At 45.4% G+C, this 18,790-nt stretch overlaps 1 protein-coding gene across 8 annotated transcripts in view; it reads left to right on the top strand.

Annotated features, from left to right (window-relative positions):
* The window catches only part of LOC147023545 (uncharacterized), a 137,537-nt gene extending 134,956 nt beyond the window's left edge, over positions 1 to 2,581 (top strand). For 3 of the 8 annotated variants that reach the window (XM_085889040.1, XM_085889042.1, XM_085889038.1), the window contains one exon: positions 542 to 2,581. In XM_085889040.1, the coding sequence (XP_085745166.1) occupies positions 542 to 693 (152 nt within the window). In that variant the 3' untranslated portion in view covers positions 694 to 2,581. Of the gene's footprint in view, positions 1 to 230; positions 451 to 541 lie in introns of those variants that run through there. The other 5 variants (XR_015060271.1, XR_015060270.1, XM_085889041.1 and 2 more) reach the window with 5 other exon arrangements.
* The last annotated feature ends 16,209 nt before the right edge of the window (positions 2,582 to 18,790 follow it).

Genomic DNA, 18,790 nt, shown 5'->3' with positions numbered 1-18,790 from the left:
CTCTCTCTCAAAATAGGAAACTCATCTCCTTTTATATTTCTATGAGTGTAATATTTGTTGAGGCGGGATGTTTATTGTAGAAATGTAGTCGAATGCAAAGTGGACAAAGTGCGCTGTGGTTTTGTTTTGTGTTCATATGACAGTCACAGTGTGCATGGAGGGTGGGGTAATTTTATGTGGCCTGGTGAAATGGTTGACTTGTGATTGCATGGTGTATAGTGTGAGGATTGATGGTGGGTTGGTTGTGCGAGTGGGCAGGGATGTTTTCTGAGCGTGTGTGGGACCAATGCGTGCGTGCAAAGGATTGGGTGCATATGATGTATATAAGTAGTGTGGACTGGTTGGATATTTTTTTTTGAATCTCTGTTTTAAAGCCTTTATTTCTGGTCCAATGATTTCTTGGAAGATCTTTTTATGAATTTTAATGCCAGCAAGCTGATAGCAATTATGGTACCTGGATTGATGTCCTTGTGGTCGTTTGCTGTTTATATGTGTTCTTATCTTTGCCATTGTTCTTATCTTTTTCTTTTTTTGTATACAGAGGGAAGGCTTGTGGAACAGCAAGAACACAGAATGGATCAGGACACAACAGAACAAAAGGAACAGCAGAAAGAGAAGGAAAACACCGACAGCGGAGTTGAAAGACATGAGGTGAACAAGATGGATAAAGAAACAAACTCTCAGGAAGGATAAACAACTTGAAATTTAGAAAGAGGTGGGGGGGGTAAATGTAAAGAGGTAAATGAGGGTAGTAAATATCATGTTTTTGGATGAAGGATGGTCTGAGATGTTGGTGAACTGCTGTTTTGAAGACCTGAAGGGAAGAAAGAGATTGAAGAAAATGTGGAAGTTGGTTCCACAGGTGGGAAAAATAGAGAAACGGATGAGTGATTTTTTTTTTGATTTTTTTTTTGATTTTTTTTTTGTGAAACTCCTAAAGTCCAGATTCACTACTCGCCTCCAAAGTACTTCAATATCAAATTACTTTTGAAGATTTTACAGATTAACAACTGCTTACATGAGATACACATTATGTCATCAATGAATCGGTTGTTATCACAGTCCACACCATGGCAACAAGTTTCATTTGAATTTCTTTATCTGTTTTGGAGAAAAACAATAGAAGGCATTTCTTTTCAACACACCCTCATATTAAAGAATCTAGATTTTCCTGAATCTGATCACGCCATCTTTGCTATCCACCTTGCCTCCAAGGTTTGCGTCATCTAAAATTTGTAAGGCCAATTCCTAACCACACTGTCTCATTCGTGATAGAAATGATCATGGTTCTAGTACTGATCCCTGAGGTATCCCATCACTTACAACTGCCCAGTCAGATTTTCTACCATTCGGCATCCTATCATGAACTAACAGCTCGGTTTTCAATAGAGTTAACTATATTCTGCAAGCACTGCTCTTAGCTAACAATATTATATGTGATTCCTTATCAAATTCCTCCTGAAAGTCAAGATAGATTACTAATACTGTACTCCACTTCCCACATCAACCCAATGAGATATTGCTTCATAGAACTCCAAAAAATTTGTTAAACATGATCTCCCTTTTATAAATCCTTGCTAACTGCTTGTAACCAGTTTGATTTTTTTTTTTTTAAATCTAAATGATTCCCCATCTGATCCCTAATTAATGTTTGCAATATCTTCTCTACAACTGAATTTAAACCAACTGGTCTGTTGTTCTCTGATTCCTGTCTTAAATAAGTGTTACATTTTATACTCTCCAATCCCCTGGTACCTATCCTGACTCCAACGAGCTGTTAAAGATATCCACAAACATCACATCTATCTGCTCTGCCACCTCCATCAATACTCGTGGATGGATATTATCTAGAGTAAATATCATCCCTTAGTTTTCCTCGCTGTTTCTTTACTTCCTCCATTCCTATCTGGAACTCCTCCAAAAACCTTTATTCATCTCCAAGATAGACTCTCTCAATTACTCGTAAATCCCCTGACTGTTTTGTGTAAATGTTATAACAAAATATGTATTTAATAAGCCTGCCATCTCTCATCTTTCATCACGATAACCACTTTCCCTGTGCTATGCCTCAATGGACCCACACTTGTTCTAACCCGTTCTTTACCCCTTATACTGTGTACTTAAAAAATGCCTTGCTATTATGTTTAATATTCTTGGCCATATTCTTCTCATATCCAATTTTGGCTTGTCCAGATATTTTCTTAACTAGCCTCTTTACTCCTGTGCTGATCCAAATTTTAATTTTCTTCTGGTTTAAAGTCCTGCTTTGTGTTCATTGACTGGCTCATTCTTGCTTCATCATATTTTCTCATGCATCCACAGTGATGTGAAAGATGTGGTGATCTGCCTCATTTTAGGGCCTGGTATGATTACCCCGACAAAGCATGGTCGACACTGAAGTTTTGCTCATTCAATCTTCTGTATAACTATAACAAAAATCATTTTTGGAAGTTTTAAGTGAAAAAAAATCAGTAATTTTCACTGTTGGCTTTGATTTTCGCATTGCAAATTGCTTACCTGTCTGCATCAATTTCCTTCATTCTGCGAATGACAAACATTGAGTGTTATGTTTCTTTGACAACTTGCCTAAAATCAATGGTGGCGGGAGTGGGGGGGGGGATGTATTTGTTGCCTTTCTTTCAAATTAGGACAACATCATAGCTGAACAAAGCTTTAATGTTGTTTTATTGTAAGCTTTCCCTATAGGATAGGGGAAGGCTTATTGTTTTTGTGGGGTTTGTTTCTACAATTAGTGCTCCCAATTTTAATGGTACCAAAGAGTTTCTTAGACCTCGAGGAGTACTAAGCCACCATTTAGAAGAAAAAAAATTTCTTCCTGCACTCACTCTCAACACTCCAATTTCCAAGCTGTACCATCTCAGAGCGGATTGGGACTTTCGGAATGAAATTTTGCATCGATAATGGGAATATGAAGTATGTAAGGTTGACATGTTTTTTGACCTTGACCAAATTTTAGGGTCATTTTAACATTTTCCACCAAAACGACTAAAGTTTATCCAATCAGAACGAAAATACCCTCTCCAGATAGCCTACAGCAAGTTGCATTTACACTTAATTTACATCATACCTCTCCGAGTTAAAGGTCAAGGTCAAATGGCGATCTGAAAAAAAAATTAATGTGGCAAAGGTCAAATGATGGTCTTAAAAAAAAAAATACGTGTTTTTTGTCATTGCTCAATTATGCCATTCCGGAATCTCAAAAACCGCTTGACCTTCCAATATATTCTTGCATCATAACAGTGGACCTGCACTGTTGGTGTGCACCTAATATTTGATTAGTGATCTTGACCTAGTTTTTTTGGGATTGTGACCTAATTCACTAAAAGCACTTTTTGTTATCATAACTTGAATAATTTCCCCCAGATTTTCATGATATTGAGTGTTATGGAGAGATTTGTATTGGGACACATTTTCTTAATTTACCCTCTATCCCTAAATGTTGATGGTCAAAGTCATATAGCGGTCCAAACAAAATATGCCATCATTGAATCATGGGCCAAGGGTAAGTCATGGGCGATCGCCAAGGGTAAGCCAGAGGGAGGCTTACCCTTTTGCGATCACTTTGTAATTGCAGATGCCTCGTTCCTCTGTTGCTGCCATATTATTTCTGAAGAAATAACCTTTGACAAAGTTTTATACTCTGTGTATTTTGAGAATGCCAAGCCAGTATCCAGTCTAATTAACCCTCCAACGGCATGGCATGCATCACAAGACTGTGTTAGCCCATTCTCATCAATGGTACAATAGCACTGCACGTTGAAACCTAGACCACATGATTTTGGATTCAATGATGCAAAACTTTGTTTGCACTTTCCAGTTCATTCTCAGCTTCAAACCAATAATGTTGACATGGTTTGAGTCTGCTATGAGTAAAGCGTGCACATATGTGCTGAACAAAGCATAATATGCTTCAAATTGCATTTGTGGCTCTTCACGATGAGCATGACGAGTTTTTAACCATCACAGAAACGGTTCTCTTAATTTTCCTTTCTCGCTTTTTTTGTAACAGGGCACACATCTGCTAAGCATGCGCTCTCGAAAAATTACAAAGCCCCTCGGCTTTTCCACCCATCCCTCCCACGTCCCAACCTTCTGCAGTCTCTGCACTGTCCCCCTGCCAGGGATATAGCCTTATCGATTTGCAGATGTCAATGCTTTTAAGGAAATGCTCCAAGAGAGAAAGAGAGTGAGAAGCCTACACACGGTCCAGACTGAACCTTATCTCCAATCATCCACGATCGAACATACAACACATATGTTTGTGCTCCCCATCGTTTCCACTTTGTCTCATGCCCATGTGCATCCTCATGCATGACTTGAGAGAAGAAAGCTTGCACCACTGCTTTACAAACTAGGCCACATAGTCAATCATTGTTGGAAAGATCGTTGGCAAAGACGTACTCAAAAAGTGTATTGGTCGCAAACCAAATACTAGTAACAGTAATATTTAATTTTCTTTAATTAGATATTTGCTCTGGTCATTTAATACCCAACTCAAAATGGTGCATTTTGTTCACTGGTGCATGCTCTGTGGCCTTGTTTCCACTTCATTATTTCTGCTAATCTTTCCATCATCTTGTAACATTGGTGGTACAGCCAGCTGGAGACCCTCAAGCGTGACTCACAGTGCTTCGCAGTGCGCAAAGCAAAGCATATTTTGAGTGTTTGATTGCTGTGTTGTGACACATCACACTGGTTTCCAGTGTTGTTCAAACATCCTTACTCTCGTCAAGTGCATTGTGTACTGTGAACAGTATCTGGAGGCTCTGAGCATCACCATTTTGGAGAATTCTACAGAGGGCAATGGGTAAAGTCCTTGAGAGAGCAAATCACATTGAAGAGGAAAGCTTCTTAGGATATAGTGTTCCATAAACTCTATCTCCAGCCATCCACACTATTTTCAAACCACCACAGAGAGGGAACCTCTCCTGCCCCTAATTTTCTGCCACTCTAGTCTTCTAAACACTCCTTAATGCGATTGACCGTGGCTGTTTGGGGTTTGTCATAAATAGGCAAAGACGACCCCTTTTGCCGTAATCAATAGCGGCTGAGGCCCGTCACCGGCTGCCATTTGGCCCCCATCGTACCCTCCTCATAAATAATGCACGATGGTGGAACCCAAATTTCCAATCGCGTCTGTCGATGGTCAATGAATTATTGAGCAGCAGTTATATAGCTGCACGCGCAACACGGGGGATCTCACGCAGACCTTGATGGAAATAGCGAGAGTCACTTTCAAGTGGAATCATTACGAAGGCGTGCTCAAATGTCGCGGCCATAGGAGGTTCGTAGGGAGTGGGGGAGAGGGGTGGAGAGGTGGACAACGGATCTGTCGAGCAATTGATCTCAGATATTTGCATTCCAAGGGGGACTTTTCATCGACTCGGGTTAACGAGTGTCTTGAGTCGATTTGGAATTATAGAGCACGTTTAATATGGGCACTTTCAGTGCTTGGCCCAAGATCCGAGACATGTGCAATTCCAGCTCTTGAAAGAAAACCGGCGGCTTGATAACTGCAGAATCGTTGTTTAGAAATCCGTGTCAGCTGTTAGTCATGCAAGTGCCTGTTTGGTTCACGTCATAATGGAATCGTTTAGATGGCTGGCTCGTTTTACTGTGACTGTATATGTAAAAGAGCTGTATGGAATCGTAGTTCCTACCATTCTTGCTAAGAAAATTTGACACATGCAGTGGATTATCGTTAAAAGAATACAAGGAAATAAAAGGAACTTCAATGCAGGAGGAGGCCATTAGGCCCATCAAGCCTATACAATCCTGCAAAATCTTTGTACTTTCCCCATCTCCACTACTTCCAAATACCTATCCAACTCAACTTCAAAATGATCCACTGACTCTCTACTGTCACTACCCTTGCAAGGAGACCATTCCAGTCCCAACTCTCCCATTCTTTTGTTTTTTTTTTTTACACTTAAACCGTGTCCCCTTGTTCCGTCAGTTTACATTTGGCTGAAAAATTATCCTGCACCTATTTTGTGTATACTCTTCTATATCTTCGACATAATGCCAAATGATTCATGAGACATTGTTTTGACAACACTGTGCTGTTTCCGTGTTCACACTGGTATTTCGACCAAAAAAATGTTCTTCGGTTTCCAACTTGTAGTTAAACATGGCTCATTAGTTTCTCGTTTTTTTTTTTTTTTGTCTTTATGTCGTGCCACCTCAAGAATGAGTTTCTCAATGTGCTTTGCGCTTGTCGTTTACTGAATATAGCCCAAGGGAGAAGCCTTGCTCAGTATGGCCCAAATCTGCCTTTCTGGATGGGTTCTGCATATTTGTGAGATTTACGCAAAATCGTGGGTGTGTTTACCACTTTGTAGTAACATGACAGTTGCGGAGCAGGTATTCTCAAACAATGATTAACTTTGTGTTCAGAGGAAGACAGAAAAAGTCGAGTAATTATTCATTATCAAGGTGGTGTTTGTGACAAAAGTTGCCTCTGTAGTAGAAATACCTCACGAGTTTTCAAGTACCTGTAATGCCTTTGTTTTCATGCGTTTGCACTTTTAACTCTTTGTCTGCTTTTCTTGTTAGATGTCGAAAAATCCATGTGTTGTTGCAAATGTCATGATCTGCGGCATTCACGAGATCCAAAGGTTGTAATGCTCGTTGCCAAAATTTTGAAATGCGTCCCGAGCTGCCGACGCACTACTCTCTGACATGCTGTCACCAATTTGCATTGTTCTTTCTACAATGTACCTTGCAATGCAGGCAAAGGATTAATAACAAATATATCACAACGATGTGAATATAAACATTCCATTTACATTGATGGAAATTAAGATGTTATTCCTTGTTATTTAATCCTTCCAAGAGAAAGTCAAGGAACTTTGATGCAGGAGGAGGCCATTTGACCCATCATGCCTGTTGCCTGCACGACACCACCACCACCAGGTTAAATAAAATGGTCAGGCTATCGGCTTCTTTTTGTATACCATGTCGTGTCTAAGCTCGTGGAGGAGCTAGGACATAGAATGGATCAGTATGTAACAGAATAAAAGTAGTAGTATAAAGAGAGGGGGGAAACACACCAACAGTAGGATTGAGGGACACAATAGAGGGAGAGTTAGGCAAATAAGTGATGTGGGGAAGAATTGGAGCTTGGAGAGGACACACGGGGTGGACATGATGGATACAGAAGCAAACTCTCAGGAATAAAAAAAAACCTGAAGGAGTGGAGGTGAGCAGTGATTCTGGATTTTGGGAGTTACACCCAAAGGATGTTGCTAGTAGAGAGCATGCCCCCGGCAGAAAAAATGAGGGGAGGGGGAGTTGCAGATAGAACACAGAGCAGATGGTGCAACATCAGAAAGGATGCAGTCGAAGACAGAGACCACCACCTGTCTGTGAGGGGGAAGTGATAGGCCCATCGATTCAGCTTCATCGTGGGCGATTCCAACAAAATGAAAGACATTGGTTTCCATGGTGTCAAGCTGAGCAATATGTGAGGCAGGGGTGCCAGCCCAGAGAGGAGAGCAGTATTTCATCAAAATGTGGATGAAGGCCTTGTAGGTGGATTTGAGTTCAGGTGTGCCAAGGAAGGACTTTGCGCGATGAAGGATGCCGAGTCAATGGCTGGCTTTGAAGGCCAACATTGAAATGTGGTTTGTCCATGAAAGATTATGATTGATATTGAGACCCTGCAGTTGAATAACTGAACTGCCAGATGGTCTTGACAGAGACAGAGAGGATTCAAAAACTTATATCATGTCAGTCTTGACCCTTTTTTTTTTTGTATACCTTGTCAAGGCTCGTGTGAGAGCTAACACAATGCACAGCGAGGGGAGCATGAGACAAGAGGGTGGGAGTGGGAAGGACAAAACAGTGGAGAACAGATACATTAGGAGATCTGTGGAAGGGAGAGGGATGGAGTGGGGAACATGGGGAATACAAGATGGACATTACAGGGACTTTCAGGAAGGAAAGCAGGGAAGTTGAAGGAAGTGGGCTTGGGTGGATTATCGGTGTAGAAAAGATCGAGGATTTGAATGAGGGATGATAAGAAATGGTGGTGAACAGCTTTTTGTAAGGCCTGGAGTGAAGAATGGGATTGAATAGAGTGACGGAGTTTATTCCAAAGGTGGGGAAAAAGAGGAAATAAAGAGTGAAGGGGACTAGTGATTCGTGATTTTGGTAGTTTTAGCAGAAGGGGGTTGTTGGCGGACCTTGAGCGTCCTGCGGAAATGTGGTGGGGACAAATCACAGAGAGAGCTGGGGAGGGGGGGGGGGTGAGGCTGGAGAGGAGACTGTAAAAGACAGAAAGACCACCAACCAGCCTGCGGTGAGAGAGTGATAGGCCCAAAGACAGCCTCATTGCGGGAGATTCCAATGATCCGAAATGCATTGGTTCCCACAGCGTGAAGCTGAGAATGGTGGGAGGCAGGAGCATCAGCCCAGAGGGGAGAGCAGTCCTCCATCAGGCTGCGGACGAAAGCTTTGAAAGTGGTCAGGAATCAGGTGGGCCGAGGAAGGACTTTGCACGATGGAGGATTCTCAGTCGGAGACTGGCTTTGGAGGCGAGGTTTGAAATGTGGCTTTCCCATGAAAGGTCATGGCAGATAGTGAGACCCAGAAGCTTGAAAGAAAAGACTTCTTCCAGAAGATGGTTGAGAAAGTGGAAGGGGGGGGGGGCGTTCTAAACGGTCCTTTCAGAGAGACATAGTGAGAGTGTGAGATTTGTCCGGATTGAAAGACATGTTCCATGTGTTGGACCAGTTTGTGATTTTATCCAGATCTGCAGTAAGCGAAGAAGCTGCTGCTTACCGGTCTGAGGGATGACCAATGGTACGGCAGAGGGTGGAGTGATCAGCAAAGAGATATAGTGGATTTCCCAGAGAGTCGGAGAGATCATTGATGAAAACCAGAAAAAGAACAGGGCCCAGAACTCTACCTTGAAGAACTCCAGCCTGGACAGGAAGAGGGGATGAAAGAACTCCATTTAGGGCCACACGTTGACTGCGACAGCAGAGGAAGTCTGCGAGCCATGAGTGGAGATGGCCTTGGATACCATAGGAAGAGAGTTTGGTGAGCAGGGCAGGGTGCCAGACTGTGTCAAAAGCACCGTGATATGTCCAGGGATACGGCTCGGATTTCCTGTCTGGCATTGAGGACCTCCATCCATTGTTGGGAGAGCAGAAGCAACATTTCCAGGGTCGAGTGACCTGGTCTGAAACCAAATTGATGATGGGAAATCAAACCATTGGAGAAGAGGAAGGATTTAATGTCTGAAGCGATGATGGATTCCAGAACATTGCTGATGATTGGGAGAAGGCTGATTGGTCTGTAGTTACAGGGATCTGTTTTTGCACCTTTTTATGCAGGGCAGTGATGTTAGCAGATTTCCAAGCAGATGGAAGATGACATTGAGCAAATGAAAGGGTGAATGGAACAGAAAGAGGGTGAGCAAGAGCAGAAGAGCAGGTTTCCAAGACATGTGGGCTGATGCCATCTGGACCGGTTGCAGAATGAGTCAAGGTTTTACAGCAAGCTCTCCACCTTGTCAGGAGAAAAGGACACAGAGTCCAGGGACAGTTGGGTGTGACTGGGTAAGGTGGGTCGACAAAGCGATGGGTTTTGGACACAAGATTTAGCTGCAAACACCGAGTTTAGGCATTCAGCCTTTTCACGCGCGGTATCAGCAGTGCAGCCATTTGAGGTAAGGGAGGGGATGGAGGGGGAACATACACCAGAAACAAATTTGATAAGATGCCACCAGGATTTTGAGGAGGGAGAGAGGTTTGAGAGTTCAGATTTGAGATGAGAAAGATGTTTTCTGGCTCTCCTGAGGGTAGATACACACTTGTTCCGAGCTTTATGGAAGGAACTGAGATTACCCTCAGTTGGGTTTGCTTTCCATGAGGCAAAGGCAAGTTGTTTCAGGACAATTGCCTCGCCACAAGCTTTAGTGAACCAAGGGAGGGAGGAAGGGTAGGACAACTGAAGACGAGAGGGGATACATCTGTGCATGAGGGAGAGCAAGTTTCTTTGAAATAATTCCCAGGATGAGTTGATGTTGGAGAAAGTAGCGATAGGAAGACCAGTCTGTAAGTTTGATGGCTGCTTGGAGACCCTGCCAGTCGGCTTGAGTGAAATGCCAGACTCGACGGCGGTGAGGTGGTTCTCTGATAATAGCTAGAGAGATGTCCACTTTGACAAGGACGTGGTCAGAAGAACCGATTGGAGCGGAGGAAGAGCAGCTGTTATTGTCAGGGAAATTTGTCAAAATCAGATCCAGAAGACATGGAGTGCCATTGGTTGAGATCCGGGTTGGGAACTTGACCGATTGAGTCAGTCCCAACGAGTCGCAGAAAGCTTTTGCTGAAGTGCCATGACAGGTGAGAGAGGTACCCACACCGAGCCAACTGGCATGATGACAATTGAAGTCACCACATATGAGGAAGAGAGAGTTTGGATGTCAAGATAGAACTTGGTCCATGTTTTCGCATAGTGTGGTGTAGATGGAGTCATCACTGTTTGGTGGACGGTACAGGAAACATATAAACATGAGATTCGAGTTCAGGGGAAGCCGTAGCCAGAGGTATTCCTTGGAGTGTGGGGGAGTGAGGGCAGTGCATGTAAAGTGAGGAATAGAGTCTTTGAAGAGAGTAACTCCTCCACCAGGACGAGGCTCAGGTCTGTCATACCGGAGGAGGGAGTAACCAGGGAGAGATACTTGGGAATCAGACACGTCTTGGGGGAGGAAAGTTTCTGTAAGGCAGATCATGTCTGGTTTGTCAGTGGCAACCTGTATGGAAAGATCTGAAAGGTTTGAGCGAAGGCCCTGGATATTTGAGGTCCACACTGTTAATGAAGAGGTAGGGGAGGAGACTTTTGGTGTGGGGGGGGGGGGGGAGGGGGAGGGTAGGACAAGGGAGGAGGGGGAGAGGTAAGGAGGGTTGTTGAAAGAGTGTGGGGGATTGCAGAATAGCTTGGGGAGGGGCCGGATGTGGAGGAGAAAAAGCTCTGTGGTGCTGGGGGAGAGGGGAGACAAGAGAGGGGTAAGAAGGCAGTTGAGGATTTGAGGAGGTGGCGTGAAGAGATGGAGGTGAGAGGGCAGTGGAAGGAGGAAGCTTTGTGGATGAGAGGGGGTGGAACTTTGAGAAGGATGAGTGAGGGAGGTGAATGGTGGGAGAAAGGTGAGGGTGGGGGGGAGTTTTTTTTGTTGGTTTTGTCGGTTAGTAAAGATTTACAATACCATAAATGTTCTGAGTAGATGGTCTGGGCAGAGCTTGGAGCAAAGGTTCTGTGCACAGCTCAGAACAGATGCAGATGCATTCTGGGAAGCCAAAAGCTAAGGCTCTCTGTGAAGCTTACAACTGCTGCAAGCTCATATCCCTCTGCGAAGCTTGCATCATGTTGAAAAGCTTATACTGCATTGCGAGGTGCGTATCAAGTCATGAGGCCATAAATATGACCAGGCCCATTCGACGTTTTATCTACATGCAAAATGATAAAGGCATCCTCAGTAAAGTGATAAAGAGGATTTTCAGAGAGTCAGAGAGATCGTTGATGAAGATCAGGAATACCTAGAACACCGGCCTTGACAGGAAGAGTAGATGAAAGGATTCCATTGAGAGCCATGCATTTGCTAAGAGAGTTTCGTAAGCCAAGTGTGGAGTTGGCCTTGGTTGCCAGAGGCAGAGAGTTTGGAGAGTAAGGCAGGATGCCAGACTGTATTAAATGCTTGAGATATGTCTAAAGAGATGGTCCTGATCTCATGTCTGACATTGAGGGCCTCCATCCATTGTTAGTAGAGTAGAAGCAGCATGTACAAAGTAGAGGTGACTTGGTTTTGATCTGAATTGATAATCTGAGATGAGGCCATTAGAGAAAATGAATGATTTCATATCAACTGCGATGATGGATTCCATGACTTTGCTGATGATTGGAAGCAAGTTGAAAGGTCTATCGTTAAGGCGATCCATTTTTGCACCTTCTTTATGGAAAGCGGTGATGTTGGCAGATTTACATCATATGTAAGATAACTTAGGGGAAATAATTGGGTGAAAATTATGACAGAGAGAGGATGCACAGGAGCAGCAGATCAGGTTTTCAGAACATGTGCGCTGATGCCATCTGATCCAGTTGCAGAATCAGTTGTGTGTTGCCAGAAACTCTCCATCTTCTCAGCTGCACAAGACAGAGGGTCCAGGAGCAGTTGGATGCGACTGGGTAGGGTGGGTATCGAGAGCAAGGGGTTCAGGGCACACAGAATACTGCAAGCACATAATTGAGGAAATTCGGTCTTCTCACGAGTAGCGTTGGCTGTAGTGCCATTTGAGGTGGAGGAAAGGATGGAGGGAGCGCATACTCCAGAGACAGACTTATCAAGGTGCTACCAGGTTTTAGAGGAGAGAGACAAGGTTGAAAGTTCAATCTTGAAGTTGGCCAGGCTGTCCTAAGAATGGACACGCACTTCTTGCGGGCATTGTGGAATAACCTGAGATTGCCTTTGACCGGGTTTGCCTTTCTGAAGTTGCTGGTGGAGTGGAAGGAAGACATGGGAAGGAATAAAAGGCGTCGTTTCAAAGTAACTGCCTCACTTCAGGATTCAGTGTTCCATGGGTGTGAAGAAGGGTACAAAAACTGAAGACGAGATGGGATAGATCTGTGCGGAAGAGAGAGCAGGTTTCTTTGAAAGAATTCCCAGGCTAAGTTAATATCAGGGGCAGCAGATGTAGGAGACCAGTCCAGAAGAGAGATGGCTGCTTGCAGTCCCTGCCAATCTTCCAAGTGAACTACCAGACTCACCAGCATTGAGGCGGCTCTCTGAGAATAGCCAGAAATATGTTGAGTCTCACAAGCATCTGATCAGATAAATCAGTTGGAGCAGAGGAAGAGCAGGAGATATTTGTGGAGAGTTAGTCATCACCAAGTCCAGAAGGTAGGATTTGCCATTTGGAGAAATCCGGATTGGAACGTTCACAGACTGAGTTAATCCCATGGAGTTACAGAAGTCCTTTGTGGAAGTGCCATGGCGAGTAAGAGAGGTCTCAACACCAAATAAATTGGCATGGTGACAATTGAAATCACCACAAATGAGGAAGAGAAAGTTGGGATGAATGTTTAAAAGTTGGTTCATGTTGTCTGAGAGATAGATAGATAGATAGATAGATAGATAGATGGATAGATACATCGATGTAGATAGATGTAAATGTAAATGGAATTGTTGCTGTTTGGATGATAGTACGACGCAGAGATGAACAAGAAGTGGAAGCGGAGTGGAATTCGCAGTCAAAGGTACTCCTGGGGTTTGGAAGGTTCAGTACAAGCACAGCAAGAAATGGAGTTCTTGATGTAAAGTACAACTACGCTGCCAGGATGTGGTTCAGGCATCTCAAATTTAAAGAGACAATACTCAGGTAGAGGCACGAAGGAGTCAGGGATGTCCTGTGGGAGGAAGAATTCTGTTAACCAGATGATGTCCGATTTATAAGTAGTGGCCTGGATTGAGAGATCTGTCAGGTTGGAGTGGAGGCCTCAGATGTTTCAGATCCAAGCAGTTGATGGGAGGGTGTGAGTGTGGGTGGGGGGGGTGGACTGGGAGGGTGGAGGACAAAGGGAAGCTGGGAGGGGGGAGTGGTGGGAAGTTGAGAGTGGGGAAGCTGACAGGGGGTGGGACGAGGGGGAAGCTGAGAAGGGGCAAGACAAGAAAGGGCTAGATGAGGGAGACGCTGAGATGTGGGGGGAGAAGGGGGAGGCTGAGGGGAGTGTAATGAGGTGGAATCTTGGAATATGGGAGGAGGCAAAAAGGGGGGAGATGGTAGGATGTTTTGGAAGGAGGAAAATGGAAAGGGCATGGTAAGGGAGAAGCTTTGAGGGGGTGGGGTGAGGTGTAAGCTTTGATGGGGAGGCGATGAATGCAGAAAGAGGGGACATGAAGAAGAGAGATTCTGAAGAGTAGGACACATAGAATCGGTGGGGTTGACATAACTGAGGAAGTAATTTGTCTTGCGTAAGAATTAGCAAAAGTTTCCCAACATGGTTTATTACCTCCATCACTGAAGGTGGACAGAGGTTGTCCATTCAGCCTTGTTGGTCTGTCAAAGGGTGGAGAAGCTCCTTGTGAGCCAAAGGCCATCCACATCTAGTACCCAACTGTGTCTGCGGACGTCCTCCTGCAGTTGGGTTACTTCTTATTAGGAGACTGGTGGCAGGATATACACTTCGGACACCGTTAAAACCCTTCGTTCCGCAAAACATTCTCGAAGCATTAAAAAAAATCTTAAAACCCACTCCGTGGGAGTACCTCCTGTGTAGCTTCCCTTCGCAGGGCAGCTCACCGGATGACGGGATTGGGGCAAAGCCTTCGGGAACCCCAATCTTTGATGATAGGAGGGAAACCACGGGGTAACATTCCCAGGTCAGATTGTGGGACAGTGTGTTGGAGTGGTGATGAGGTGTCTCCACCAGACGGTGGTCTCCTTGGGTTAACCAGAGGCGGTCTCTTCGGGTGGGTGCCTGGGATGTCCTATCCCTCAGAGAGGATGATCACCTGTCTCTGTTATCATCTGAGCTCAAGCGTTTGGATATCGGTATTGGAGCACTCTCTGAGGTTCGGAGACCGGATTGTGGCGAGATCATGGTGGGTGGTTACACCTACTATTAGTCTGCTCACTCTGATGGTTACCATGCCCAAGGAGTTGCTGAAGCTGTGTCCAATAAGCTGACTCCAATGATAATTGAGGTAACACCGGTCAACAAGCATATTATGAGACTAAGGTTTCGTCACTCCTTGGGTGTCATTTCCCTGGTCTCTGTATATGCTGCAACTGAGGCGAGTGACCTCACCGTGAAGGATGCATTCCATGCCACGCTCAAATCTGTGGTTGATCAGTGCCCCAGGCGAGATACACTTCTAGTCTCGGGAGATTTCAATGCATCGACTGTAACTGATAGGGATGGTTATGAGACATGTGTTCGTCCCCATGGGTCTGGAACTGTGAAACTAAATAGCACCAAGTTCCTTGACTTTGCAAGAAGTCATCGACTTAGGGTGGTGGGTTCATGGTTTCAGTGCCCACAAGCTCATCGCTAGACTTTGTATTCCAATGCTGGTGGTGTGGCAAAGGAGATTGACCATGTGCCCGTTCATGGTCACTGGAGGATGATCCAGAATGGCAGGGTCTACTGGAGTGCTCAGTTCCTCAACACTGACAACCGGCTTGTTGTTGCAACTCCTACGTTGCACATTAAATCCAGGAGAATGGTACCATCCCAGCATAGTCTGTATATTGGCAAGCTCAAGGATGAGAATGTAGCTGAGGAGTTTGCGAACAAGCTGAGAGGACATTTGGGGGGTCTGGGTGCTTTGGGAAGCCCTGAAGAGTAGTGGAGTGCCTTCAAAACCACTGTCCTTGATGTTGCCGGTGGATATCTTGGAAGTCACCGTAGGGCGAAGAATAATTTTGTCTCTCAAGGGACACTGGATACCATTGACCAGAGTCACAGGGCCAGGCTGAATGGCAGAGCTGAGCTGTTCAGGGAGCTGAGGCATAAAACTGTACGTGCACTGAGGGTGGACAAGAGGCCTATGTGCGAGGAATCTTTGAGGGGGTAGAGCATCACCTGTGGTCAAGTGATTCTCGTCAGGCTTACAAGGCAATTTGTGCATTGCATTCATCCAAGCCCATCCCTTGGTGTACTGCAGTTAGAGCAGAGGGTGATAGGCTCTTGACATAGGAGTCCGAAGTTAAGGCCCTCTGGGCTGGTTACTTTGAGCGGCTGTACCAGGCTAATCCACCAGCTGTCGAGTTGGATGTCAGGGGAGTTACAATCAATGTTGCTGACCCTCCAATCAACTGTGGTCCACCTTCGCTTGTAGAGACACAGGCTGCGGTGAACCGGTTGAAATGGGGTATAGGGTTAGGATCTGAACATCCAGGGATCTGTGGCATCCATGCTGAACTTCTCAAGGCTTGTGGAGATGCTGCACTCGTGTTGTTGCATGCAGTTCTGTGCTCTGCCTGGAACACAGGCATAATCCCAACTGACTGGAAGAGGGGCCTTGTCCCTCTCTGGAAAGGGATGGTTGATGGCCAAGACTGCAACAACTACCGAGGGGTGACGTTGCTCTCAGTGCCAGGCAAGGTCTTTGCTCGGATAATTCTCGATAGGGTTCGCCACCATCTGCTTGAGCACCAGCATCCAGAGCAGTCAGGCTTTACACCAAAAAGGTCAACGATTGACCGTATCCTTGCTCTTCGGGTGCACACTGAATGCAGACGAGAGTTTCAGCAGGGGCTGCTTGCAGCAGATGTTGATCTCCGTAAACTTTTGATTCACTGAATCGGGATGCCCTCTGGAGGATTCTTTGTCTTCGTGGGGTGCCACCAAAACTGATCGATCTGATGTCTGAACTCTACTCTGGTGCTGAGAGTGCTGTGAGATGTGGTGGTACCATCTCTGACTTATTTCCAGTTGTTACTGGAGTTTGTCAGGGGTGTGTGCTGACCCCACACTTTTCAGCACTTGTATGGATTGGATTCTGGGGAGGATGTTGGAGAGATCAAGCTGCGGTGCATCGTTTGGGAATGTCAAGATCTCGGACCTTAATTTTGCAGATGATGCAGTCATCTTTGTGAACACTTTAGATATCCTTTTAGGGGCCCTCGAGATGCTGAATGAGGAGTCTGAGCCATTGGGATTACGGGTTCCTGGGTCAAAACTAAGATCCAGGCTTTCAATGACATCTTGGATGCTGCTGTCCTCTCTGTACCTGTTTGTAGTGAGGATGTTGAGGTCGTGGAGAGATTCACTTACCTTGGCAGTGATATTCATGTCTCTGCTGGCTGTGAGTCAGTGGTCAACAGACATTTGGGTCGGGCCTGGGGAGTCCTGGATTTACTGGATCATGGGGTGTGGCGCCACCGGTACCTTTGCGGGAGGACGAAAGTCCACGTCTTCCGGTCCTTGGTACTTCCAGTCTTGCTCTATGGATGTGAGACTTTGACTCCAACCAGGGATCTGAGATGGAGACTTCATTTCTTTGGTACCAGGTCTCTTCGAAGAAACCTTGGCTATCGCTGGTCAGACTTTGTGTCCAATGAGCGGTTGCTGAGAGGGACTCAAATGAGATTTTGTTACCTGCATCATCCGTGAGCGTCAGCTGTGACTGTATGGACATGTGGCTCGTTTTCCTGACGCTGGTCCTGCTCACCAGATTTTCTCAGCGAGGGAGTCTCGTGAGTGGAGGAGGCCAATAGGCCGACATGCCTCCTGGTTGCAGCAGGTTGATCGGCATCTCAAGGAGATGGGGATGGGCCAGGGATCTGCCTGGGGGATGGCCAGACGGAGGCCCTTGGAGTACTGCTGGAAAGTGGAGGCAGCGACGTGCTGCTCTGGTGCATACCCCCATACCTGACCTGACCTGACCTGTCTTTGTTTGATTGTGAACAGGATATCTTACAATGTTGTCAATGGATTTTGACGAAATTTGGTGGACCTGTTGGGTATGTGACAAGGACGAGTTGATTAGATTTTGGTGAAGATCCATATCCGGGTCCAATAATTTTTTAGAGATTCTTCACCATTGAGAGATGGGGCCAAAATTATACATACACTACATGGCCAAAAGTATGTGGACACCCCTTCTAATTAGTGGATTCAGCTATTTCAGCCACACCCATTGCTGACGTTTATAAAATCAAGCAAACAGCCATGCAATATCTATAGACAAATATTGGCAGTAGAATGGGTTGTACTGAAGAGCTCATTGACTTTGAACGTGGCACCGTGATAGGATGTCACCTTTCCAACATGTCAGTTCATCAAATTTCTACCCTGCTGGAGCTGCTCCGGTGAACTGTAAGTGCTGTAATTGTGAAGTGGAAATGTCTTGGAGCAACAACAGCTCAGCCACAAAGTGGTTGGCCACACAAGCGCACAGAACGGGACAGCCGAGTGCTGAAGCGCGGAAAAATCGTCTGTCTTTGGTTGCAACACTCACTACCAAGATGCAAACTGCCTCTGGAAGCAACATCAGCAAAAGCACTGTTTGTTGTGAGCTTCATGAAATTGGTTTCCATGGCCGAGCAGCTGCACACAAGCCTAACATCACCATTTGCAATGCTAAGTTTCGACGAGAGTAATGTAAAGTTCACCGCTATTGCACTCTGGAGCAGTGGAAGCGTGTTCCCTGCATTGTTGAATCACGCTTCACCATCTGGCAGTCCAACAGCCACATCAGGGTTTGGCGGATGCCAGGAGAACGGTACCTGCCGAATGCATAGCGCCAACTGTAAAGTTTGGTGGAGGAGGAATAATGGTCTGGAGCTGTTTTTCCTGGTTCGGGCTTGGCCCCTTAGTTCCAGTGAAGGGATATTTAACACTGCAGCATGCAAAGACATTCATGACGATCTGTGCTTCCAACTTTGTGACAATAGTTTTGGGGAGGCCCTTTCCTGTTTCAGCATGAAAATTCCCTCGTGCACAAAGCGAGGTCCAGCGAGAAATGGTTTGTCGAGATCGGTGTGGAAGACCTTGACTGGCCTTCATAGAACCCTGACCTCAACCCCATCGAACACCTTTGAGATGAATTTGAACGTCGACTGCGAACCAGACCTTATCGCCTGACATCACTGCCCGGCCTCATGAATGTTCTTGTGGCTGAATGTAAGCAAATCCCTGCAGCAATGTTCCAACATCTCCTAGAAAGACTTTCCAGAAGAGTGGAGGCTGTTGTAGCAGCAAAGGGGGGTGGAGGGGGGGAGGGGAAATCCATATTAATGCCCATTATTTTGGAATGAGA

Source organism: Eptatretus burgeri, chromosome 7 (genome assembly GCF_056783735.1).
Source record: "Eptatretus burgeri isolate ZD-2024b chromosome 7, Ebu_testis_v1, whole genome shotgun sequence".
Lineage (NCBI taxonomy): Eukaryota > Metazoa > Chordata > Myxini > Myxiniformes > Myxinidae > Eptatretus > Eptatretus burgeri.
This window is presented reverse-complemented; position numbering and strand designations above follow the sequence as displayed.